A 27,696-nucleotide genomic window follows, 5' to 3' on the forward strand; every position below is an offset into this window, starting at 1 on the left:
CTTGCGGTAGCAGGAGGAGGGGGGCAGTGGGCCGGAAGTCCCGCGCGAAGGGAGGAGAGAGGGGGGGTAGCTTCTGGGCAGTGCCCGACTATGGGGCGTGGTCTGAGGGCAGGGTCACGTGGTTAGGCATCTCACTCTGGAGGCGGGGCCTGAGGGCGGGGAATTACTGAGAATGGGCGGTACGCGAGAGTCTTAGGTCAGGGGCGGAGTCAGGGAGCGGGGCGGGGATGTGCGGCTCGAGGATTGTGGGCGGGGCCTGCAGGCGGGGCATAGGCTAAGTAGTTTAGGCCTCGAGGCTAGCCCGAGCGGGGCCTGTGGGCGGGGCCTGGAGGTGGAGCGGGCTCAGAGACAGCAGCAGGGGCGGGTCCTGAGGGCAGGGGCGGGACGGAGCTGACAGGGCCGCAGCGGCTTGCCCAGCTCGCATTCTCCGAACGTGCCCGGGCTGCTGCAACCCGCGCCCGGCGCGCTCGGAGAAGAGAGCGATGGGCAGGAGATGAACGGGATTTCCCCGCTGTTTGGCCCTCGAAGAGCACCTGCTCCCTTCTCCTGGCGGTTCCAGGGTTGCAGACCTAGCAGGTGAGAGAGACTCCCGGGGCGAGGACCTCCGGGGTCCGGACTCGGCCTAGCGGCCGTGGTAAACCCCCACGCCCGCCCTTCGGGTCCGGGCAGGTGGGCAGCTCCCCGGCGCCCGGCAGCTCAGGCCCGCCGCCCGCGCCCGCCCACCGGGGGGCCTGAAGCACTCTCCCGGGGGACGCAGGGACCCCCGGGGAAGGCTTGTGCCCCTCCGGGGGCCGGATGCGCCCCAGCGGGGAGCGCCCACCCTGTCATCCTGGGACTCGTCACTGGAGCGCCAGAAGGGCTTCAGTATCTGCCCGTGCCCACAGCCTCTGCTCAGGTACATGGAGCGTCCAGCAAAATTTCTCCCTCCTTCCCCCTTTTCGGAGCAGGTTAGTCACCCTACGTTGGGACTCCTGGGGGCTGGAAGGGGACCAGCTACCTTGCTCTGAGCCCAGGCTGCCTTTCCACTTGATTCTGGCCTTCCCGGGCTTGTATGGCAACTGCGTTCTGGGCGGTCTTATTAGAATAGGGACTCCCCCTCATTCCTTCTCTTAGAGGGCCAAAGTCTGTCCCTGTAGATAAGGGGAAAGGCTGTGCTCAGCGCTCCCATCATGAATCTCCAGGGAGGACATTTGGTCCCCTGCAAATAAGTGGGAGTGAATGAATGGGGTGACTGTTGATGTTGGAGAGGGTTTTAATAGTGCCACAGTGTATTGGGCTTTTCCCACGGGATTAAAGGACATCAAGTGTTGGGGGGGAAATGGACAGCCTACGTACGAATTTAAAGCTTTCTTATTAAAGTTAACACCTCCTCCCCACACATTCATTTCATAATAGTTACTATTTTAGTGATTTGTTGACATGTCCCCTAAGCCAACCGACTGTGAAGTGCCCAAATGATTTGTATACATTATATACCCCAGGGACCCGACTTTTACTGTGACAGACCAACTTGTTTATTATGCAATAAGCCTTGTTTTATAGATAAAGAGACTGGATGCACTTTTAACTTTCTTTGTTGTGGTTCCTGTGCATTTAAAAATATGCTGTAGGAAGCATAATTTTGGTCATGTTTATCATAGGAGTAGATAAAACTTTAGAAGTCGTTTTTTATTATTTTGACTCCTTTACCTAGTAGATGTACTGAACACATGAAAAGAAACCTGGAGAGGGACAGGTTACTTTCAAAAGTTGCTCTTTTAATTTTCAATTAATCGAAAAGTAAACCTGGACATTCCTGCACCTTTTTGACAATCATCTCGAGAAAAAAATGAAGAGCTCTTCCTTCACTGCCAACAACCATTTAAGATCCAACTGAATTCAACTTTTCTTCATTGGTTGGTGTGAAACAGAAATGGTCAACAGTATGGCACAGCTTGTTCCTTTATATCTGTTGGAGAACTCTGAATGCCAAGGAAGTCTGGAGAACAATCAAAAGATAGTGAATCTTATTTGCTTTGTTACCATTCTTGTCATTATCATCAGGACTAATAGTTCTAACAGTAACTGCTACCACTTTCTACAGGTCTACTTTGTAATAAGCTACACATAAATCCATTCCACATAATGTTAAGGAGGTTGTTATACTTCTTTCAAAGTTGAGGAAACTGAGGTTTAAGGAGGCAAAGAAGTGACCCAAGGAATTAAGGCTAAGAATCTGTTATATTCTTTTCACTGAACTACTACAAGTTTAGTTAAAACTGTTGGTTTAAAAAATTTTTGGAGGGCTGGGAAGGTGGCTCAGTGGTAGAGTGCTTGCCTTGCATGCATGAGGCCCTGGATTCAGTTCCTCAGCACCACATAAGCATAAAAAGCCAGAAGTGGTGCTGTGGCTTAAGTGGCAGAGGGCTAGCCTCGAGCTGAAGAGCTGAGGGACCGTGCCCAGGCCTGAAGTTCAGGCCCCATGATCGACCAAAAAATATATATATATATATATTGGACTACATTGTTATGCCTATGCAGTTTAAATAAGAGACTTCACTATGAATAATAATTTCAAGCAAAGAAATACAAGGATTTTTTAAAGAGCAGCCAAAAGCCAGATTCATTTATTACCTTCATCTTTACCAATATATTCCAAGTACCCAATCCTTCAGTGCTTAATATCTTCCTTTAATTGTTTATCAGCTCCTTCAAGTCTAGGTATTTGTATCAACTAGTAGCTTTCCCAGGACATAATTTGATGGTTGTTTTGTAAACTGTGGGTTTTGTTTATATTGACTGCTCCTATCTAATACAGGTAGAAAAATATTTTTCCTAATCCAGATTAAATACAAAGTTTTTTTTAAGTGGCTTAGTTTATGCAAGGGAAGCATGGAGAATATTCTCTCACACCCCCATGGATTAGTTGATGATATTTGGCCTGCCATCTGAGTCTTTTTAGTATGATGTGGGTTTCTGAGAACTCAACCTGGTATTGTACATTTCAGGAAGCACAAATGTTTTTACTTTCTACCTTATATAAAGCCACTTGAGATGGTAAACTCAGAATATAATTATTCAAATGGACAATTGTCATATTAATTTCAACCTACTAATAAGAGCTGATTAATTTAGAGGTGTCCAAGCCTTGTGTTCATTGTGTTCCTGGCAGCTAGAGTCTGATAGTTATTGTCTCAGTAGCATACAGAATTTGTTCTTCAGTATTTTCTGAACATCTTTAGAACATTTTGCCACATAATTTGTGTTCTTTAACATTTTCTGAACATCTTTAGAACATTTTAGAGCACATTTGGTGATTTGGTGTTCTTTTTTTTTTTTTTTTTTGCTGGTTGTGGAGCTTGAACTCTGGGCCTGGGCACTGTTCTGAGCTCTTCAGCTCAAGGCTAGCACTCTACCACTTGAGCCATAGCACCCACTTCTAGCTTTTTCTGTGTATGTGGTGCTGAGGAATTGAACCCAGGGCCTCATGCATGCAAGGCAAGCACTCTACCACTAAGCCACCTTCCCAGCCCCACATTTGGTGTTCTTGAACTTGTTGCTATAGTGAAAAACCTTGTCATTCAGAAATACAGTCAATCCATGAAGTAGGTAGTGCCTGAATGAGAACATTGATCCACGAAAGGCCAGGAGATTTATTTAAGTGCAGTTATTATTTTATAATTCATTAGGAAAGTTTTTTCTATTGTCTTTTGCATACTATGCTAGATGTTAGGGACACAACAGTGAGCAAAAACCATTCATAGTCTTTGCTTCTGGGATATATACAGTCTAGAGAATGATATAGTAGTACATCAAATCACTCTAATGCATAGTACAATTGAGTAGAAAAGTGGCCCAAAGGTAAAGATCATGATTCTGTTTGAAAAAGAATCGTGGCATAGCTATGGAACTAGAGAAGCTATGGAGCTAGAAGAGACAAAACAACCCTGAACTATATAATTGACTTTGGAGGATGAAGAAGGGTTAAGCATGTGAAGGAGTAATGATTAAGTAGAAACCATTTTGGAGTGAATTGTATATTAAAAATTCCTATTGGCATAATGAGACTGTGTTTGTATGCTAAGAGGAAGGTGCTGGAATACCATCATTTTTTTTTCTTTCAAGGCTTTCTTACATTCTACCAAAGTTTGTGTTTGGCTTTGTTTAAGTCATTACTGTGTGCCAGATGTGATTCAATTATAAGAACTTTACTTGAATAATGTCAAAAGTTTCTATGAAAAAAGCACTAATATTACTATTAGATGAAGAATTCTAAGCATAAGAAAACTAAAATTATTGGTTCAGAGGTGATGTGATACCCTATTGTACTTTTTCTTACACTCAAGATGAACACAGGCTGGAAGGGACCCTGTGGCTCCAGTGTGACTTGTTAATGTAGCCCTGAAAACTTATGAAATTTCCAGAGGCACTGGATGCAGGGGTGGATACTCAGCAGACTCTGAGTCTCTGCTCCTGAGCTCAGTGGTGGATCACCTAGAAGAACACTGCAGCCATAATGTCTAAGGACCTTATCTTACCCATGTCTATCATTTAACTATTGAATCACAGCATAAATATTTGAACTGGCCTGTCTTTCAGAAGAAAGAAGCTGTCGGTAACATCACTTCACTAATTTTTTCCATTGTATTTTTCCCTGGTGGTAGTTGAAGAAAGTGCAGATGTTTATTTGGTCATGTAACCTGTAAATAAATGTAGATTTCAGTGTTTACTTTCAGCTAGACCTGTTGTTATTGATTGTCATACTGACTCTTTCTCTTTCTCTTTCTAGAAATCTGGTTGGAATTGGAAGTAAAAAAAAAAAAAAGCCAATGGATTCTTTTCCTAATTTATCTGCAGAGAACTCAACGATTATAGTCAATATGACCAATAATTTGTCTACAACAGTAACATATGGATTGAATTCCACTAATGACTCGCCTTCAATGTCAATAACAAGGCTTTTCCCAGCTTTACTAGAATGCTTTGGCATAGTACTTTGTGGTTATATAGCAGGAAGGGCTAATGTTATAACATCAACCCAGGCCAAAGGACTGGGAAATTTTGTTTCCAGATTTGCACTACCAGCTTTATTATTTAAAAACATGGTCGTACTTAATTTTTCCAATGTGGATTGGGCTTTTTTATATAGTATCTTAATTGGCAAAGCTTCTGTATTTTTCATTGTATGTATATTAACCTTATTGGTTGCCAGTCCTGAGAGTCGATTTAGCAAAGCTGGACTATTCCCTATTTTTGCTACACAAAGTAATGACTTTGCATTGGGATACCCTATAGGTAAGTTATTTGTTTGTTTTTTTAATTTCAAGTTTCTAAACAATGCTAGTGTTTTAGGAGATAATAAATATAAGTTTTGGTTGAAGTTAAATTCTTGTTTAAGAACAAAATCATAATGGAGAAATATTATATGCAAAAGAAACCAATCTGAAAGCTACATATTACATAGACTAGTATATGCCAAACATTAGAGGAGAGAGATGGTTGAATAGATAGAGCACTGAAATGTCAGGGCAGTGGAAATACTCTGCATGGCACTGTAATGGTGGACACAAGTCATTATATATTTGTTTAAATCCATAGAATGTATAAAACCCGTAATGTGTGAGCTTTGGGTGATAATGACGTGTCAATGTAGGCCCATCAGTTGTGATAAATGCCCTCTTCTGATGGAGAATGTTGATAATGGTTGAAGCCATGTAGGTACAGAAGCAAAAGAAGTCCATGATTCTGTGAATCTGAAACTGCTCTAAGACAAATAGTTGTTATTTAAAAATAAATTTTGAGCCAGGTGCCAGTGGCTCATGCCTGTAATCCTAGCTACTCAGGAGGCTGAAATCTGAGGATTGCAGTTCAAAGCCAGGAAAGTCTGAGACTTATCTCCAATTAACCACCAGAAAACCAAAAATGGTTCTGTAGCTCTCGTGGTAGAGCACTTGCCTTTAGCTGAAGAGCTCAGAGATAGCACCCAGGCCCAGATTTCAAGCCCCACAATCAAAAATTAATTAATTAATAATAAATTTTGATCACTAGCCAAAAAAAACCCAATGAGGACATTTTTGCCTTTCCAGTACTTTAAGCAGCCTAATTTCATTTCTATGAATATATATTTTTCTGACATTCTCTTGGAATTTCAACAATGTGTAATGTTGGAATTTCCTAAAAAGAAACATTGTACTTTTCAGGACACTCTTTTGTAAAGAAAATATATATCTAGTAACTAATTTTTATATTTTAAAATTACAGTTATGTGCTTTTTTGGTCATGCATTATCATGTGAAGACCTGACTATTCTGGATATATTTATTCATTCACTTACAGGAAATTGTTCTCTACCAGTGACTGAGCCAGCTACTGAGAATACTTCTGTGAACAAAATTCTTTTTTTTTTTTTTTTGTCCAGTCGTGGGGCCTGAACTCTGGGCCTGGGCACTGTCCCTCAGCTCTTCAGCTCAAGGCTAGCATTCTACCACTTGAGCCACAGCACCACTTCCGGCTTTTTTTCTTTTTGCTTATGTGGTGCTGAGGAATCGAACCCAGGGCCTCAGGCATGCAAGGCAAGCACTCTACCACTGAGCCACCTTCCCAGCCCTGAACAAAATTCTTAAACAGTGAATTTACATTTTCATGGGCCAAATAATAAAATTAAAGTTAAAATCCAAATGGATGGTAACAAGGGCCATAAAAGTAAATAGTGTAGAGGAATGAAGAGATGCTAGTTGAGGTAGTGTGGTTACTTAAGACCTCTCTGATGATGCATCTCTTCTGTGCAGGCTTGAATGGAATATTGAATTGACAATTCAAATCTACCATTAACTTTCAACTAACTAACTTGCTTATATTCTTCCTTCTTCATTTTTTTTTGGCAGTTCTAGGGTTGAAACTCAGGGTCTCATGCTTGCTAGGTAGGTACTCTACCATTTGTGCCCTGAGCCCTCTTCAAGTTTCTTTTTCAGTAGTTTTATCTTCTTCTCCCACTCCTAATTTACTTCACCACTGGCACCAAAAATATTCCAGTGAACTATACCTTTTGCTTTTGTCCACCTTTGACCTTCCACTACCTTGCTTAACAGAAAGAGAAAAATGCCAAAGAAATCCAATAACTGATAAGTAAAGCAGGAAGCTTAAGATGGAAAATACAATCTATGCTATTAGGTAACTAAGCTATGAATAATAAGAAAGTAGGTATGTGTTCCTTTAAGGTTACTAAATTTTAAGATGAAATAAAGACTTTGGGAAGTAAGAGAATAAAGGGTTTGTATGTATGTCTATTTCTTCAAGAGAATTAATCATGTAGATTGGCCACTGTGTTTGTAGTTTAAGGAGATGTGCTCAGTACCACAGCATTAAATATTTCATATTGCTATATCTTACTTTAGACATAAGCTAGAAGTATATTGTGATGCTCTCATAGACTGGTTCACTCTTTTTTTTTTTTAATTTTATTTTATTTTATTTGAGAACATACTGTACAGAGGGGTTACAATTACATGGGCAGAATAATGCATACATTATTGCAGCCTCCTCCTTTGTTTACCCTTCACCTCCCTTCCCAGCCTCCCCCCTCCCCCCCACCCAATCATACTCCCCCTCCCCCCACACCGACATTGTAAAGCTGGTTTTGACATGACATTTTGTACTTCTCATTGTTGCAACAGGTCCACCTGAATCCTTAAATGACTTGTTTGTCCCCATCTCCTCCACATGTTATACTGACATCAAATATAGTGAAAGCGGGGGTTACACTGTGGGGGAGGGACATACAAAGCAACAAAGAAATAATCTTATAAATGCGTTAGATACACATGCATGAAAGAAACAAAAACATTAAAATACATATTTAAGGGTTTGTTTTGACTGGTTCACTCTTAACTATAGACTTTTTGTGATGGTACTAGGGTGTGATGGTACTAGGGCCGTGTATTTGCTGTTTCCAGCTCAGTAAGCTCCTAACTAAATAGAATGAACATTTGTAACCTTATAGTTTACAAAATACTTTCTTATATACTTATCTCTAAATAGAACTAACATTTGTAACTTTATAGTTTACAAAATACTTTCTTATATACTTACCTTACTTGAATAGGGCAGATATTATTACTCTCATTTTCAAAGATTGTCTTATCCAAGATTATACAACTAATAGGTGAGACTTAAACCTAGGTTTTCTTGTTCTAAATCCTGGGCACTCTCTTATGCCACAGTTACGTAACATGCTGAGTGATCTTAGAATACCCAACTAGCCCTTGTAATACAGTAGTTTCAGGCAGAATAAAAACACTTCGGCCTTGCAGTATTCTAACAATATTCCATAAAGTGAACTATAGTAGGAAAATATCTAGGTAAGTTCATTTTCATAACAAAAAAGAATTTCCAAATAAAAATTATATTATCAGCTATTTTTATCACTTTTTTTTTTTTTTTGCCAGTGCTGGGGTTTAAACTCAAGGCTTCATACTGCTGGTGTTCTTCCACTTGAGTAACACCTTCAATCTGGCTTAATGGCTGGTTATTTTGAAAATAGAGTCTTTTGGACTTTTCTGCTCCAGATGGCCTTGAGTAGGATTACAGGTATCAGCCACCAGCATCTGGTTCATCACTATCTATGGGTGTGCATGCAAATGGGTGTGTGTGCATGTGTGTGTGTGTGTGTGTGTGTGTGTGTGTGTGTGTGTGTGTGTGTGTGTGTATTCTGGGGCTTGAGCTTTTTTCTCAAGGCTAGTGGCTCTACATAAGCCACAGCTCTACTTCGGGATTTTTGGTGGTTATTTGGAGATAGGAGTCTCATGGTCTTTTCCTGCCTGAGCTGGATTTGAACCATGATACTCATATCTCAGTCTAATGATAGCTAGAATTACAGCCAATGCCTCTTAGCCACTATTTTTCTTATATCCCATATTATATTGGTGAATCTGGTAATAATATTCCTAGCAGTATGCTAACCTAATTTTCCCGGAGTATGTTTGTCATTTTGAGTTATAATCTTTGTTGTTTGTTTTTACTCACAAGGAATAAGAACTCTTGCAAGTATCAGGTTGTAGATGCCAATGTTACTAAAAACTAGTAATATAAACAACTTTCTCATATAGCTGGAAATTGGAAGGTATGGCACAGAACTGAATGCCTGAATAGCAGTTCCTAGTGAACTTATTTAGTATTGCTATCTGTACCCATCTTTGTACAGAATGAACAGAAAACTCTGTAGCTAGAGAGAAATCCTTCCTTTGTGTTTATTTCACAGCCTCTCCCAGGAAGCCAGAATCTTGCTTACAGAGGAACATCAATGATAGGTTATAATAAATGTCCTTTTTAAGAATGTATTTGGGTCTGGCAATGTCACTCAGTGGTATATCACTTGCCTACCATACTCAAGACCATGGGTTCAATCCTCAGTCTGAAGGAAGGAAGAAAGAAAAGAAAAGGAAAAAGAAATTAGACCAATTATAATGGTCTATAAAAGTACATTGAAGTGATTTATCTTTACTCAGATGACAGAGTAATACATTACTATAGGCTAAAAAGAGCTCACTATATTTTAGAATAATTCTTTTCAAAGATATTTTGAAAAATGAAAGTGTAAAAATCTGCCACAGTGAAATGTTGATTTCAGCAAATCAGAATGGATCCCTGCCTCTGTCATTAAAAGATACTAATAGGGCATAGTTAAGTCCTATAATTTATTCTTCAAACAATGCTGATAGCATAAGTGCCCTGACTAATCATAATTATGCTCTAGTGCTTGAACTGTAAACAGAAAGGAAATGAAGCATTTAACTATATGCCATTAAATAATAGAATGATCTTGTCGGGATCTTTGTGTTATTTGCTAGAGATTGAAACCCTGCAGGAATCAAAATAGGAGTCACAGTGGGTGGTTAATTTTATCTCTTAGCTCTTCAAAGCTATATAATAACTCCTTATAATGGGATTTCCCCTCCCTTCAAGAGCCTTATTTATAATCATTAATTAATTAGAACTTAATAGTAGATGTAATGATTATAAATCTAATTTTACTTATATAGATCACTGTATTCATGTATTTTCAAATTTGAAAAGCTAGCTTCAGATTGATAACAAAAAAGCATTGTCAATGTATAGATAAAGATGTAATGCTAAGTAATTATGCAAATGAATGGCAGAAATAGGCTAAAATTCTTGTGTTGGATCCTGTTCTTCAGTAATTTTACAAGTATTTATTTAATCATAGTTATTTGCTCTCCCAATAGACTACATTTCTTTTGCCTTTGTATACTTGTTCACCTAAAGTTAAAAGACTACAATTGCATTCTGTCCTATAAATATTCAGAATGTATACAAAAGTAAAAAATAAAATGCAAAATTTCAGTTAGGAGAAGTAAGGTCAAAAGATCTGAGGATTACAGTTGGTAACAATGTCTTATACTCTTGAAAACTGCTAAGAGTAAGTTATACTTATTCTCAACACAAGAAAGTGATGAGAATGTGAGGAAATTAATGTTAGTAAAGTTGATTTTTTCCCATCCTATAAGGTGCACTTTAAAAACAAACAAGTCGTGTGTGTGTGTGCACGTGTGCCAATCGGTTAGTTACTTCTATTCAGCAAGTATTTTCCGATTTTTCCCAGCACAATGCTAAAATATAAAACTAAGCCTTCAAGGAGTTTAGAATTTCTTTAAGAGTACTAATATAACACAAAGTAACCTAGCATTCCAGAGGAGGAGAGATTAATGAAGCAGATTGAAGATTTGGTGAAACAAGAACTATGAGAAAGAAACTTGCCTTATGTAGTAGGCACATTCAGATAAGTAAGAAAAGATTCCAAAAATAGAGGGTGATGATAAGATCTGCTCATAATCTAGTAGTTGTGAGCATGGTGTTTGATGTGACTATGAAATTAACAGCAGATGGAGTCTTTGCATTATGGAGTAATAAAGGATGGGTTGGATAAGTAAAAGGCCAATTGTGAAGGCTGGCTTTGTTCAAAAAAAGGGATGGGGGAGCGATTTATAACTCTGGGAAAAAGTTAACTTTTGGAAGATAATGACTTTTTAGTTACTATTAGCAGTGGCTAAAATGGATTAGGGAGGTGGTTGAGAAAACCCAGAAGAACACAGGTTAGTGAACACATTAAATGATCTAATTTTGAAACTTTTTAATCTTATAACAATAGAAGGAATCAAAAGGAAAAAACACAAATACATCCTGCAAAAGAGGTTAATTATAGTAATTCTCTTATCTGCCAGGACTATATTACAAGATCTCCAATGGATAGAGCTGAACACTAGACACATGGTTTTGTCTTATTTATACATATGTACATAACTGATAAGGTTTAATTTATAAATTAGGCACAATGTGAGATCACCAATAGCTAATAGTATTTCACTGTACAACATGATCCTTCTTGTTGACTTTAGGTAACTGAACTTATGGAAAGTAAAACCAAAGATAAGGGAGGATTACAGAATAAAAACTGATGCCCTAGTTTGTATTGAGCTCTTTTAAAAACTGAGAATCTATTATGAAGTGATGATTACTAATGTGCCAGGAAAGTAGATTACTATAAAGGGCATTAATATTAGGGACTCTGATTAGAAAACAGAACTGCAGCTGTAAGTTGTCAAAACAAACCTTTGTATCATAGTGAAACCACTGAGGAAACATTCTTGAAACCAAATGGAAAACACAAGACATTTCTAAAATAAATACTCTGAAATTAAGTGGTAAGCAGGTATGGACAGGTAAGCAGGTAAGCAGGTATCTTCCTTAGAGAAGGAAGATCCAATCAGAAGGGTAGCATCTGGGAATAATTGACAAAAGCACTGATTTTAATTTAAGCAAATCTTAAGAAACATGAAAGAAAACTATTAAGAGGTATAAAACTAGCATATCTAATTAGAAATCATTTAAAAGAATTCATGAAATTTTATGTAATCAAATATGTTTTAACTTCTGCTTTATTTTGCGATAATATAGACCCACATATGTGTTTCACTGGAAAAAATATGACCTTATAAAAGTAGATTTGGCTAATGAGATTAAGGTGAACTTCTAAAGGTTATATAATCTGGTTATGCAATGTTAACATGTCACGTGGATGACATTAACTCTACTTATGTATCCTAGTAAGTAAACAACCATTTTCCTACCTATGTCACTTTGTCTCAATGTAAATTGAGAAACCTAATATTTACCTTTTTTCACATGATTGAGTCTCTCCTTGGAATCACTTGTGGCAGTTCACCTTTTATCTTTGTCAACTTCAAATCAGTTATGAATCAACTTTTGTGTGCTTTGGATTGTGTAATTTCGGGACCCATATCCAAAAACATGCCTAGAAACCAAGTTGTTTATTCCATAGCTGTAAGTTGCTGTGCGCCCTTAACCTAGCAATCCACCTTCATCTCCACCAGGTAACTACTAGAAGTTTAATTTAACACACTTCCCTTTACAGGTGGGAAATATCTGGCCCTTAAAAATCATTTGATTGGGCTGGGAAGGTGACTCAGTGGTAGAACGCTTGCCTTGCATGCCTGAGGCCCTGGGTTTGAGTCCTCAGCACCACATAAGCAAAAAGAAAAAAAGCCAGAAGTGGCGCTGTGGCTCAAGTGGTAGAGCGCTAGCCTTGAGCTGAAGAGCTGAGGGACAACGCCCAGGCCCAGAGTTCAAGCCCCATGACCGGACCCCCCAAAAAAAACATTTATTTTTATACAGAATAGACATATAATTTTTCATTAGCCACCCATGGCAGTTGCTTTGTATTGATAATTTTGTATTGCCTTCAAATGACATTATCTGAATGGCCCTTAGCAGAAAAAAGCGCCAGCCTGGCAAACACATCTTGTGCAGTCATTAGGTTCTAAAGCCATCATGTGCTCTTCAAATGCTTGAAAAGTCTCTTACATCACCCATATAATACAGCATATATACCTTATGTTATACCATTTCTCAAAAATCTAACATTTTTCTCTCAAGCATTGTTCCTCAATGAACACCAAGGAGAACAATGAGTTTGTACTTGGGAAAATTCTAAGAAAAACAAAATGAAGTTTATGTGTTCCTTAGAAAGTATAGTTGAATTTGCATTAGATACACCTTTATGTGACTCCATTCTTTTCTCCTCCAGTTTTTTTTTTTTTTTGGGGGGGGGTCTGGTCATGGGGCCTGAACTCTGGGCCTGGGCGCTGTCCCTCAGCTCTTCAGCTCAAGGCTAGCGCTCTACCACTTGAGCCATAGCACCACTTTCGGCTTTTTTTTTTCCTGCTTATGTGGTGCTGAGGAATTGAACCCAGGGCCTCAGGCATGCAAGGCAAGCGCTCTACCACTGAGCCACCTTCCCAGCCCCGAGGCTTTTCTTACCTATAGCCTACATACCATATGCACAAAGGGAGTTAAGACATGCCTCCTAATCCTCCTAGCATCCTTGTACTACTCTAGGCTATTACTCTGTACTCTTTTGTTAACAACTATTTTGAATGTTGTACCGGTTTGCTAGTTGGCTGATCATTTCTGTTATATACTGGGATTGTAGTCATTCCCTTTTATTCATTACAGACTTTAAGGTCTGGCTTTGCCATTCTCTTGTTTGACTTTTAGCATCCTTATCAATTATCCAGCAATTGTCTGATCTTTCAGTTCCTTAGTCTCTTCATCTCCAGTGATGTCTTCCTTTCAGCCACAAATTTACAAGACCATATCCTCAGCCTAGTCATCAGGAAAAATACATAATTCAGTAGCTCACTGACTAATTCTTAACACCTAAACTCGCAACTGTACTGAATTCTTATAGTTCATAGGAGCTTTTAGTCTCTTACCTTTCTCCTTTCTGTAAGCTATCTTCCATCTTCATGTCTATTCCTATATAGTGTGGACACCACTTTGGTGTTCATTCTACTTAAATACTTAGTTTATTATTTACTAGACTTTTATTTTGAATTGCTTTTTTCAAAATTTTACAATTCTTCCCTTTTTTTTTTTTTTTCTTCTTCCCTTCTTTTTGAAGACTAATCTTAGCCTCTACAAATTAGGTGGGTTTTTGGGGATATTTTTGTTTTGTTTTGTTTTGTTTTGTCGGTTATGGGGCTTGAATTCTGGGCGTGGGCTCTGTCCCTCAGCTCTACAGCTCAAGGTGAGCTCTGTACTAGTTGAGCCACAGCGCCACTTCGGGTTTTCTGGTAATTAAGTGGAGATAAGAGTCTCACAGATTTTCCTGCCTGGGCTGGCTTTGAACCTCCATCCTCAGATCTCAGCCTCCTGAGTAGGTAGGATTACATGCATGAGCCACCAGCGCCCGACCACAAATTAAGTTCTACAAAAGATAATTTTTAAAGTTGTCATTTTATAAACTAGATAAGATTTAATATAGTAAGTTTTTTCCCTCCTCAGTTTTGTTACTAATAGTGAGATTATTAGCACTATTGAGATTAATTTGCAATATGTTATAATTATGCAGAGAAAATGTTATACACATATTATATATTTCTGTGTAATCTTTTTAAATTAATTTCAATTCTTATCTTGCAGTTGAAGCTTTGTATCAAACTACATACCCAGAATATCTTCAGTACATTTATTTGGTGGCACCAATATCTCTTATGATGCTAAACCCTATAGGGTTTATCTTCTGTGAAATCCAGAAATCTAAAGAAAATCAAAATGCTTCACAAAACAAAGTAAAAATTGTGGGACTTGGATTTCTACGTGTGTTACAGAACCCAATAGTATTTATGGTCTTCATTGGCATTGCTTTCAATTTTATTCTTGATAAAAAGGTGCCTGTATATATGGAAAATTTTCTTGATGGACTTGCAAACTCTTTTTCTGGATCAGCCCTATTTTATCTTGGTCTTACAATGGTAGGAAAATTAAGGAGATTGAAGAAATCAGCATTTGTTGTACTAACTCTTCTCATCACAGCTAAACTGTAAGTTTTGCTTATTCAACCTGGAAAATTGTACTTTATAAAATCCTTGTTTAGCTTATTGGGATATGTCTGCAACTGAAAATTAATCTTTCCCTATACAGAGGTTGTGATTTAAAGGAAAATGAGATGTTAGTGTATGGTTAAAAAAATAATTTCTTTGTCCATGTAGATTATTCTTTCATTTTACTATCAAGATTATAGAATACTAGTGTACCTTCAAATTTTTTTTAATCAGTCATGGGGCTTGAACTCAGGGTGCTGTCCCGGAATTTTTTTGCTCAAGGCTAGTGCTCTACCACTTTGAACCACAGCTCTACTTCTAGTTTTTAGGTGGTTAATTGGAGATAAGAATCACATGGCCTTTCCTGCCCAGGCTGACTTTGAACTGTGATTCTTAGATCTCAGCCTCTTGAATAACTAAGATTACATACATATGAACTACCACCCAGATACCTTCAACTTTTTTATTTTTACTTTTTATATAAAGTATACTTAATATCTCCTACTGTCCCAGTTAAACCTCTTACTTATTTCCTTATCTACTTATTTATCTCTTTATGCATGGTTGGGGATCAGACTCAGACTTTGCACATGCTAGGTAATCACTCTACCACTGAGCTACATCCTCATTCCCTTGGTCATTTTTATGTGTATGTATGCTGGTCATGGGACTTGAACTCAAGGCCTGGGCACTGTCCCTCATTTTTTTTTTGCTAAAGGTTAGAGCTCTACCATGTGAGCCACAGCTCCACTTTTGTGTTTGAGTGGTTAATTGGACATACGTCTACAGACTTTCCTGCCTGGGTTGGCTTTCAACTCCTATCCCGTATTCTCAGCCTCCTAAGTAGCTAGAATTACATGCATGAGCCACTGGTGCCCAGCACCCCAGGTCATATTTTTAAAAGAATTTCTCAGGATTCCAAAATCCATTAAAATCCTAAAGTTAAAAGCATTTTAATTTATGAGTAATAATTTTAATATAAACTCTTCTTCAAATATCTGAGTGGCTGAGCTTTCTAAAAGTATAGGCAAGTCAATATGAGTATCATTAGAGATCAGATTCTAGTATGGCAAATAATAAATTCTTTTTAGCTCCCCTGTTAATAATACTTCAGCTGACTTGGCTCATTTGCTCTAGATTTATACTTCATGGCACAATTGACATAATTTTATTATGGTGTTAACCCAAAGTACTTGAGACATACTTAGCTATAGAATTCAGCTCTTGAATAAACAGTTAAATTCATGTAGTTAAACTCAGTATGATTTGTATTTATGTTTCTAAAATAAGAATCAACTTAAGTTTTGAAAATTATTTATGATGATGCTATGTTTCTTAGAAAGAAAATATTAATTAGTGCTGACATTGTAAAAACATTTATAACAGTAAGAGTATTATCAGCTTCAATTTATAAGTATTCCAATTAATTTTTTTCTGAAATGGAGACATTGCTGAATTGTTAGCGTGCTTGTATAGTAGACTCAATCAGTAGAACAAATCCTGAGTTCAATCCCTGGTACTGCTAAGATTTTTTTCCCCTGAATCTTTGATTTTTATAGACATTAATTTCTTTTTTAATAAAAAATGCACATATAAAAGTAGTTCTTTACTCCATCCTGAGCTGCTTTGCAGATGCTGCCAGAGAAATATTATCAACCAAATTGTTCTGTTTTTAAAAGAAGGTCCATTAGTTTAGCTATTTAGTGTTACACCCATGGAATCATGAAGAATTTAATAATTGACTCTACAAATTTGCATTTCTCATTTTTGTTCTACCTCATTGTTTTGTTTCTTTTACTAAATCTTGCTTTTAATTCACAAAGAACTAATTGTATTATATTTTTCTACTGTTTTTGGAGAATTTTATTGAGAGGCATTGTTATTAACTGTAAATTTTTTAATCTAAATTTTCCCCTTCTAGTTCCTGAATGTTGTTACATTTGAAATGGTTCCCAACTGAGTTCTTAATTCTTTCAACAAAGTGTCCAGAGGCACAGTCATATGCAGAATATCTACATGCAAATATATATATATATATATATATATATATATACATATATATATATGAAAACATACACCTCTGGGCAAGAGAAGAAAAACAGAATGTTATTCATTATAGCAATCTACTACTTAGGGACAAGAATGCTTTAACACCAAGTAAATTATGCATTTTTTTTTCTTCAGCCTGGTGCTGCCACTTCTGTGCAGAGAAATGGTGGAACTCTTGGACAAGGGTGACAGTGTAGTGAACCATACAAGTTTATCGAATTATGCATTTTTGTATGGGGTCTTCCCTGTAGCACCAGGAGTGGCTATCTTTGCAACACAGTTCAACATGGAAGTAGAGATTGTATGTATATACTACTTTCTACGTTTGATTGTTTGTGTGATAAGTAGATGATCTTTTAAAAACATAAAACACAATATTCTTCTAAGGAGAATTTGATACCTCTAAGCTACTTCATTGTGAAGAAGGTGGCATCACGTAACATTATATAACAAGTTATTTAATCTGGGCTTTTAATTCATCCATGCTTTTTTTATTATTCTCAAGTACTTTGTTTCTATTCTTACATTTAAGTTTTAAAGTTATTTATAGGAGGGTAACTTTTGAAACTTTTAGAAAAAAAAACTTTTATTTATTTATTATTAAATAGTTGTACAAAGGAGTTACAATTCCATAAGTCAGTTTATAACTATAATGCTTCTTAATTAATGTCACCTCTTCCTCTGTTATTCCCATTTTCTCTTTCATGTCCCTACCTTCATGTTATGTAATTCTATTATTTCTTGATAATTCAGTCATCAAATACAAAATAGCACACAATCAACTGCAGCAAACAGCTAAAATCAAACCCAAATTATTAACAGTGACTAAGTGTATTATACATACTACCTATGACAATAAGGATTTTGAAATGTAATATTAAGGAACTAAATTATTTGGTAAGGTCAGTTCCCTTATTTAATGTGTAAACTATTTGTACAGTCATTTTTCTATTTGCAAGTTGCTTTTTTTGCCCTATATTTTATGAAGTGGTATGGAAGGAAATTGTTCATAAGTTTAATCAGATCTATACTTTCTATAGCCTAGAAGATGATTATCAATAGTGACACTTCTAATGTGTTTCTTATGTGTAAATAAATGTGGAGCATCAATTAGAAGAGGAAAACTTACTGCAGTTTCTTTTAAGGATTTTCAGAAAGGAGAAATATTAGACAATATGCTGGATTCTATAATGTCTTGTCAGAGTATATGGCAGGCATTTAAGTTTAAGGTGATTGTGTAAGTGAAAGTGTGACTCCTCAGTTTGGTCTCATTTTTCACAGATAACTTCAGGGATGGTAATAAGCACATTGGTGTCTGCTCCAATCATGTATGTTTCTGCTTGGTTACTGACCTTTCCCACTATGGACCCTAAGCCACTGGCATATGCCATCCAGAATGTCAGTTTTGACATAAGTATTATCAGCTTGGTCTCCTTGGTGAGTATATTTCCACTTAAAATTTAATGGAAACCACTGAATGAGTCTGAGAATGACTGATAATTGATAAAGATTTAAAATCTAGTTTTTCAGGTCCTGTCTGGGATGTGGGTACAAGTGGGAGGGGAGAGGACAAACAGGGCAAACAAGAGCAAATACAATCAAAATACTTTATGTACTTGTGTAAAGATAGAACCATGACGAATTAGAAGATTGAACAATTGAAATTAGTTTGGGAAGGAGGGAAAGGGATAAGGAAGAGTGATGAAGGAGGTAAGCCTGATCAAGATATATACATATATAGATGTGTCAAAATTAAATCCTTTTGTAAAACCCTCTAATAAAAATGTGGAAAAATCAGCCATGCACTGGTGACTCATGCCTGTAATCCTAGCTACTCAGGAGGCTGAGATCTGGTGCAAAGTCAGCTCCAACAGGCAAGTCTATAAGACTTTTATCTCCAATTAATCACAAAAAGCCAGAACTAGAGCTGTTTCTCAAAGTAACAGAGCACTATCCTTGAGCACAAAAGCTTAGGGACAGCAACCATGGCCCTGAGTTCAAGCCTCTAACTTCTTATGAGATACAGAAAACTAAAGCTTGTCCATATGATATGATATTTGATCAACTCTGAATCACGATACCATTGTGAGCTGTTGGTGATCATGTAGATCTCAGAAGAGATCTTTGGAATGATGTTCAACTACATATTTAATACTAATTAAACTTTTAGTAACTTCTCTAATTAGATATGTCTAACTGAAATCAAGCATTTAGCAACTAGGTCTTCTTATAGATCAAATTGCCTATTGAATTCAAGCAGTATTCTGGATGGGAAAAGGTCAGTATTTAATGTTAAATGAAAGGAGATGGGAAGGAATGTGCATATTGTCAACAATAAATGCACAATTAGTGAAAAATTTAACACAGTGAAAATTTTCACACATATTCTTAAGAATATATGTCCACTGATGGGCTGGGAAGGTGGCTCAGTGGTAGAACACTTGCCTTGCATGCCTGAGGCCCTGGGTTCGATTCCTCAGCACCACATAAGCCAAAAGAAAAAAGCCGGAAGTGGTGCTGTGGCTCAAGTGGTAGAGTGCTAGCCTTGAGCTGAAGAGCTGAGGGACAGCGCCCAGGCCCAGAGTTCAGGCCCCACAACCGGACACCAAAAGAAAAAATAAAAGAATATATGTCCACTGATAAGGAGAAATGTGGGGAGAAACAGTCCAGACTTCTATTAGCAGTGCAGGGAAAAAGAAGAAATTTGACTAGCATAATTACATGGCTATTCCTGGAGACTGGAGTATAGCTGAGCAGTAGAGTGATAGAGCATTTGTTTAGCATGCATGACTGAGAGAGAGCAAGAAAGAGAGAGACAGAGAGTGCATACCAATCCTTTTGAGAAATGTGAAAGATTGCTTTTAGTATTTTGAAGTAAGATAACCTAGAATTTGGATTCCTCATCAACCACTATGATAGAAATCAAAAGAGGAAAAATTTAGAATAGTGTATTATAGCTACATCTCCCACTAAGATTCCTTTCCTGACTAATTGGCCGTGATCCTTTGTCCCAGTCTAGCCACTAAAAGTACACATACTATGAACATAATCCTGGTAAGGTATTAGTTCTTAAAGACTTGTAATTTTTGGACAGTTAGTTTACCATGGTGTCTCCTCATGCTTTTTTATTTTACTTTGGATAGATAATTTACTTCAACATTCTTTTTCTTTTTCTTTTTTTGTCCGTCGTAGGGGCTGAACTCTGGGCCTGGGCGCTGTCCCTCAGCTCTTCAGCTCAAGGCTAGCACTCTACCACTTGAACCACAGCACCACTTCTGGCTTTTTCTGCTTTTTTTTTTTAGTTGAATATAAGTTTATTTCATACCAAATTACATTTTCTGAGATAAACTACATTTGGGTCAAAATACAAAGAAAGAAGTACAGAGTTCATACAAAACAGTTTCATACTACAATAGAATGAAACTTGAAAATCATAATATAGAGATAACTACACTAGCTCCAAAGATTCTGGAATTAAGCAACATATCTGTACATAAATTGTGAATGCTTATGTGGTGCTGAGGAATCGAACCCAGGGCCTCATGCATTCAAGGCAAGCACTCTACCACTGAGCCAACTTCCCAGCCCTACTTCAACATTCTTTTGGAATGTTTCTTTTAATATAGGTTAAAATAAATAACACAATAGAATTTCTTTCTGAAGTAAAATAAAGAAGATTCTTTAAGGATATAATCGTGAGGCTGCAGATATAGCTCCAAGCCCTTACTTAGCATGCAGGAGGCCCTGGGTTTGATCGAGTACCTCTAGATAAAATAATGTTAATTAATGTGTAGTTAAGAATAATTATAAAGATTCAGAAGCAGCAATAACTTTTGAACCTTTTATCTTTAAGATCTGGTCTCTGGCTATTCTTCTCTTGAGTAAGAAATATAAACAGCTTCCTCATATGCTTACTACTAATTTGCTCATTGCTCAGGTTAGTATACCTGTAGATATTTTTAAACTTATGGGACTATGTTTTACAGGGAAACTATTCCACTGAACAGGAGAAAATTCCTTTGAAATGTTTTTTTCAGTTATAAAATTGGAAAAATATACATACAATTATACTCTGATTATAATCTGCTTATGACGGGTAAATTAAATACTGCAGTAAGTCTTAAATAATAAGAAGGCTAATAATGGAAATTGATAATCATTGCATTTTCATACAAATTTCATTTTTAATCAAAAACTGAACTCAATCTTATTTTTCTAGTTAAATCTTTACATCTTTCAAATCATAACAAAAAGAAGCTTAGCAATTTCTATGTAAACCATTACTAAATATAAAGTTGATATTTAGGATATAGTCATTATCTGCTTTTATTGAATACATACTTTTATGTAATTTTAGTATAACTGGTTTGTAATATTTTCTGTGAATAAAACTTTTATGACTAGCTTAAAAGTTATTTTTGTGAATGCATTATATGATTGTATTAGCTATTTACAAAGTCTTTTAATTATTTTTTCTCTAGTCCATTGTCTGTGCTGGAATGATGATATGGAATTTTGTTAAGGAAAAAAATTTTGTTGGACAAATTTTGGTGTTTGTTCTATTGTACAGCTCCCTGTATAGCACCTACCTGTGGACAGGTAAGTTGGATCATGAATGAAATACTAAAATTTATTCTCCCTCTCTCACCTCTAGAAGGCCTCAGATTCTAGTGACCTATTTGAAATCAAATGGTACAGGGTCAAAGTTTTCACTCAGGCCATTATGCCTGCAAAGCTGAGTTCTGTTTCCTGAGTGCTCTATTTCTGCCTAGGCTCACAGCCCTTCCAGCCACATAGTCCTTTCCTTGCGGTCATCAGCTCTAGTCCACTCTCAGCACAGCTCCCTTTTGGAGGCATTAAGAAGATAAGTGCTGAAGGCAGGTGAAGAAAGGCAAGAGTAGGCAGAAGCATAGGAGGTATTTTCCAGAGCTCACCACTAAAATCCTACAAAACTGGAAAACTGTTGCTTTGCCTTATACAAATTACCTTGTAGGGCTTCAGTTTCCTTACCTATAAAATAGAATTACAGTACTATATAGTGTTATTTTAAAGGTAAAATGAAATATGGGGATTATGTCTGGTGCATGGTAGCACTCAGCAAGTGGTACTGTATTTGTTAATAAACTGAGGGGAATGTAATTTGAGAACAAGCAAAGTAGAAAAAACAAAAGGTTCTGGAAATAGGAGAGGACCCAATGAGAATGTGTATTCAAAATGTTTTAACTCCTTTTATTTTGAAATAAAGCATATTTCAATGCAGACATTATGGTATGTTTGTGAAAAATTCTGTCTGGTTATTTTGTATTCATACCACAAATTTAAACCTGTAAAATATTGCAGAAAGGGACATTGTAAAATGCTTAGGAGGCTAGTGTCTGGACGTAGCTACCAAAGGCAAACCTCTGATTTCATGTCTTCAGGATCAAAAACAAGTCCCATCTTGGTCAACAGCCTTTTGCTGTGAGGCAACAATATGATGAGGAATCACAGATGAAAATTTAGTGCAAGCCAATGATGCTGTGTATGTGTATGTGTGCATGTGTAATAGTCATGGGACCTGGGTGCTCCAAGGCTAGCATTTTATCACTTAAGCCACAGCTCTACTTTTGGCTCTTAGGTGGTTAATTGGAGATAAGAGTCTCACAGACTTTTTTGCTTGGGCAGGCTTTGAACCAAGATCTTCAGATCGCAGCCTCATAAGTAGCTAGGATTACAGATATGAGCCACTGGCACTTAGCTTTCTTTGTGCTTTTTACAGGCAAGTATACCTTGTCAAACCTAAGAGTTTTTATGTGATGGCAAATTAAAAGAACCTAGAGATTATCATTCCAAATATATATGGTCCAACTTGATCTCTAATACCTAAGTTTGTTCAGATAAAATTTACCACAGGAGTAATAGAACAGTAAATAGCTCAATTATCAAAAGCCCCAGCTTGCCCCAAACCCTGTTCAAACATGCACACTAAAATCTATTCAAAGTTGTTCTGAATCCCTTGACACCAATGAAGCCTCCCTATAACCTTCAGAATACTATAGTACAAGCAGACGCATAGGCTCAAAAGCATATTTTAAAATTGCATGTGCACTCATTTTTAACTTTACTCATTTGAAAACCTTTCACCCAATTTTTGCCCTATCTGCATACCACTTGTATAGTTTTCTTAAAGTTGACCTAGTTTTTAAACTTCGATCATGGATTCTATGTCAGTGAAGTACAGGTTTCACATATTAATTAGAATTTTTTCAAATGCACATTAAATGTATAGCTAGTCCAAAAATATCATGTTTGTTAAACAGATTTAAGCAGGAGACCACACAGCTACTTCCATGAGATGCAGGACTAGAGTCTGCCTAATAGTATTTGGTTCTCTTCACAAGGCAGGAATGATAATCAGTAGAATCCTGAAGAGTGCCCTGATGATTGTAACATAGTTGGCCCACCTTTGTGCTCTGTCATTTGTTTCTCTGGTACTTTGAAGACCTAACACTAGAAAGTGAGATGACCTTGTACATTGATTTATGTTAATTCTAGCATAGTGTTATTTAATCTGTACAATCTGAAATCTAGGTATGAATTGTTTATAAAAACATCCATTCATGGGTTATATTTAAATGAAGTTGCTAGCCCAGTAATTTTAAATAGCAGTGTTAATAAACATAACAAAGGTTCTTCTTTTCTTTTTCTTTTTTGTGGGGTCGTGAACTCTGGGCCTAGGCGCTGTCCCTCAGCTCTTCAGCTTAAGGCTAGCGCTCTATCACTTGAGCCACAGTGCCACTTCCGGCTTTTTTCTTTTTGCTTATGTGGTGCTAAGGAATTGAACCCAGGGCCTCAGGCATGCAAGGCAAGCGCTCTACCACTGAGCCACCTTCCCAGCCCTCTTCTTTTCTTAATATACCTCATAGCTTGAAATGTAAAATGGAATTCACTTCCTTGGTTTTTAGTTTGACTTGTCTTTACCTCATATAAAGAGTTTTGATGTGATGTATTACTACTTTTCTTTTTTTTTTTTTTGGGTCCGGTCGTGGGGCCTGAACTCTGGGCCTGGGCGCTGACCCTCAGCTCTTCAGCCCAAGGCTAGCGCTCTACCACTTGAGCCATAGCACCACTTCCGGCTTTTTTCTTTTTGCTTATGTGGCGCTGAGGAATCGAACCCAGGGCCTTAGGCATGCAAGGCAAGCACTCTACCACTGAGCCACCTTCCCAGCCCTATTACTACTTTTCTTTCTTCAGACTACCACAGAACTTTTATTTGTGTGTTAGGATATCATTTAGCTTTCCCTACTCAAATTCATTAGAAAGCCAAATGTAAGCTCTGAAATCACCAGGCTATTAGGTGAGCACACACACACCACAAACAGGCTTCTGAGATTTAAATCTATTTACATAAATTGAAGAATATAGCTTAGGACCCCCAGGGATCCCAGATCTGAGTTTGAGAAAAATTGAGCTGAAGCACGTCCCCTGTGTCAGGCTAGGTTTCTAGACCAGCAATGCCCTCTGCTGGTTATATGACTTGGGCAAACCCTTGTTGCCTTATCAACGAAAATATGTTAATTTGTTAATTTGAAACATAGCCCCTTCCAATTTTTAGTTCTGAGATTCTATAGTTCTGTAGAATGTATTAAATAAGGTGTCACTTGTATAAATTATTGAGTATAAGGTATAAGGAAAGTTCAAGAATTTAAAAACACTGATATGTGTGTTACACTTACACCATGTTTATATTAAGCTCCATCACTATACTACACTTAAGGCATTTTCTAAAAATACAACCTGTAGCCAGGCTATAGCTCACCCTTGTAATCCTAGCTACTCAGGATGCTGAGATCTAAGGATTTCTGTTTGAAGCCAAGCCTGGGCAGGAGTCTGTGGGACTCTTATCTCCAATGAAACACCAAAAACCCTGGAAGTGGAGCTGTGGCTTAGGTGGTAAAGCACTAGCTTAGAGCACAAAAACTGAGGGACAGCACTCAGGCCCTGAGTTCAAACTCCAGGACTGGCAAAAAAAAAAAAAAGATGACAAAGAAGGAGGAGAAGGAGAAAAAGAAGAGGGAGGATTGCTAGAATTTCTTAGCACCAGTAGAATGGAATCTTCGTAGAATGCTTCTATTTGTAGTTAATTTTTTTCTTTTTCTTTTATATGTTTTTCAAGTAGTTGTACATGGGTTTCAATTCAACATGTCATTTTGTGAGTATAGTACATCTTGATTAATGTCACCCATCTCTCCCAACACCACTCATCCCCTCAATTTACGTGGTTGCATTTTTACATATGTATATTAAATATTATGATTGCATTGTTCAAGGGAGTTGCACAATTGGAATTCTCCCCTGCATCTACCTTACATAGTTTAAATGTTTTTAATTATACTTAATTTATTACTAGTCAAACGAATAAAATAATCGGAGCTTCTGAAAAAAAATCTTCTTTGACGAAACACAATTTGAGTAAAGAAACAATACAGAAATGGATACATGATGGTTTTAAACTGGGGAAACTTGCTCCAAAATATTTGGGACAGTATTTATTTAGCAAAAGGAAAGTTTTGGGCAAGTCTATACTTAATGTTGAAATAAGGTGGCAGGAAGGAGAGAGGGAGAGGGAGAGGGAGAGTGAACTGGGTTCTGCTGGCTCACACTTATAATCCTATAATCCTAGCTACTCTCTTTCCATCTTTGTTTCTTATTTTTAGGCCTTCTGGCAATTTCTTTATTTCTTTTGAAAAAACGAGAGAGCATTGAAATTCCTGTTGGAATCATCATAATATCTGGCTGGGGGTAAGTTGGTGGTTTTCTCTATGTTCACTCATGTTTCCATACTTATACAAAATTGCCATTCATTCTCTGTTTTCTCTCAATCACCCTTGTTATTATAGAATTCCTGCTCTCCTTGTTGGTGTGCTTTTGATAACTGGGAAACACAATGGAGATAGCATTGACTCAGCCTTCTTTTATGGAAAAGAGCAGGTGGGAGGAGTTTATTGGCAGTTATGTTCTTGAGAATGTCTCTTTTTAGCTTGCTAATGTACCTTCCTATACTTAAAGTGAACTTTGAAAAAATCTAATTTTGTGTATAGCACACTAGTGATCCTATATCCCTTTGTCACACCCCAAAATATGCTGACCATTTGACATGTCTAGGTATTTTTAGCTGAGAATTTCTAAATGCTTGAAACTTAATGGATTTTTCTTTAAAACATTTATGTTTCCCTTACCGGAGAGAAGACCTGTTGATTTAAGGCAACTTAATAAGTAAGCAAGAATGGTAAATGTCAAATTCTTGACTTTTAATCCTTTTAGAATTATAAAGTTCAGAAAAAAATGTATCTGAAGTGTATTAGAATAACGTTAAGGTAGACATACTGTCTACAGGACCTGCTGAATTCTTTAAGATAGGATCAAAGGATATGTGTTTTTCAAAAACCTCTTCCAATGACTGATTTCTTACCCTTTTTCTCTGCCTTGCAATTTTGAATTTAATTCTATTTTTGTGACAAAGATTTACATTAGTGCTAGCTTCTCATTAGTTCTAATAAATGCTAGCTATAATGCCTTATTTTTACTATCATTACCATAAAGAAGCTTCTAGTTGAAGTATGCTTGAATGACTTGCAAAATCTTAGCAGTCAAGAAAAGGTCTACAAATATTCATTCTCATCACTAATAAAAGAAACCAATGGCTGTAACACTAAACAATTTTTGTTCAGCAAAGCTTTTAGAAAAATGTATGAGTACAAGTAAGCCCTAATTTCTTTGTAAGTAATTTACATTCCTTTCATCTTGTCCAATTTTAAGACCCACTGTTATATTTGAAGCTATGCCAATTTCTTTTCTGTCAAAAATATTCTTGGGGTTGGTGACATGGCTCAGGCAGTGAGTGAAAGCATCAGATACTGAGTTCGAGTACAGATCTCAGACACACACACACACACACACACAAACACACAAAACACAAACAAAAAATATACTTACTATACTCAGAGATTAGCAACATGATGGGATTGTGAGAAAAAAAAACAACAAAACCTAACATCATTTCCAAATGCCGGCAGATGATCACCACAGCAGTCACCCTGTTCTGCAGCATCCTGATGGCGGGTGTGTCGCTCATGTGCATGAACCGCACCACTCAAGCTGGACACTATGAAGGCTTTGGCCAGCAACAGAGCCATAAACCAGTGGATCCTGGAAACACTGCTTTTGAGGAGAGTTCAACACCAGCAAATGCACCAGAACTTTTCACAAGTTCTATCCCAGAAACAAGTATGATCTTTACTTTTTTTTAAAGACTTGGCCCTGTCTTTACAGTATGTATCATAAGAGTTTTATGTAAAGGACATTTCTGAATTATTCTGAATATCATAGGTATTCTCATATGCACTTGAATCATGGTCATAACAGGAAGAGCTTCACATTTATTTGTTAAATTTTTCTTTATAAATCTATTTATGAGTATAATCTTTTGGTAAGTTCTAAGACATTCCTTAACCTAGCCATGCCTTGCTCTGACCCTAATTTTCCCCCTCCGCTCTCCAGCTCTCTCCTGTCTGCATTACTGAACCCTCTATGCTTGGCCCCAGACTGTCACTCACACCTTTCTTTATTTCACTCTAAATCCAAGTTTACTGATTTCTCTGTTAGCTCATTTCTAATGTTGTCATCAGAATTTCATTCTTTTGAGCTTCTTGACTGTTTTCCTTTTCAAAACTGAGCTCAGGGATTATATCATTTAGTAATATTAGACGTT

The 27,696-nt window shown here is 37.2% G+C and overlaps 1 protein-coding gene across 2 annotated transcripts in view; it reads left to right on the forward strand.

Moving 5' to 3' along the window:
- The first annotated feature begins 396 nt into the window (after positions 1-396).
- Positions 397-27,696, forward strand: part of Gpr155 (G protein-coupled receptor 155) — a 45,111-nt gene continuing 17,811 nt past the window's right edge. For both annotated transcript variants that reach the window (XM_042694181.1, XM_042694182.1), the window contains exons 1-10: positions 397-576; positions 4,769-5,274; positions 14,497-14,896; positions 17,082-17,247; positions 18,228-18,383; positions 20,800-20,883; positions 21,428-21,545; positions 25,643-25,727; positions 25,826-25,916; positions 27,002-27,212. In XM_042694181.1, coding sequence (XP_042550115.1) covers positions 494-576; positions 4,769-5,274; positions 14,497-14,896; positions 17,082-17,247; positions 18,228-18,383; positions 20,800-20,883; positions 21,428-21,545; positions 25,643-25,727; positions 25,826-25,916; positions 27,002-27,212 — 1,900 coding nt within the window. In that variant the 5' untranslated portion in view covers positions 397-493. The remainder of the gene's footprint in view (positions 577-4,768; positions 5,275-14,496; positions 14,897-17,081; positions 17,248-18,227; positions 18,384-20,799; positions 20,884-21,427; positions 21,546-25,642; positions 25,728-25,825; positions 25,917-27,001; positions 27,213-27,696) is intronic.

The sequence above is a fragment of the Dipodomys spectabilis genome, unplaced genomic scaffold (genome assembly GCF_019054845.1).
Source record: "Dipodomys spectabilis isolate Male_0828 unplaced genomic scaffold, ASM1905484v1 ptg000174l, whole genome shotgun sequence".
Lineage (NCBI taxonomy): Eukaryota > Metazoa > Chordata > Mammalia > Rodentia > Heteromyidae > Dipodomys > Dipodomys spectabilis.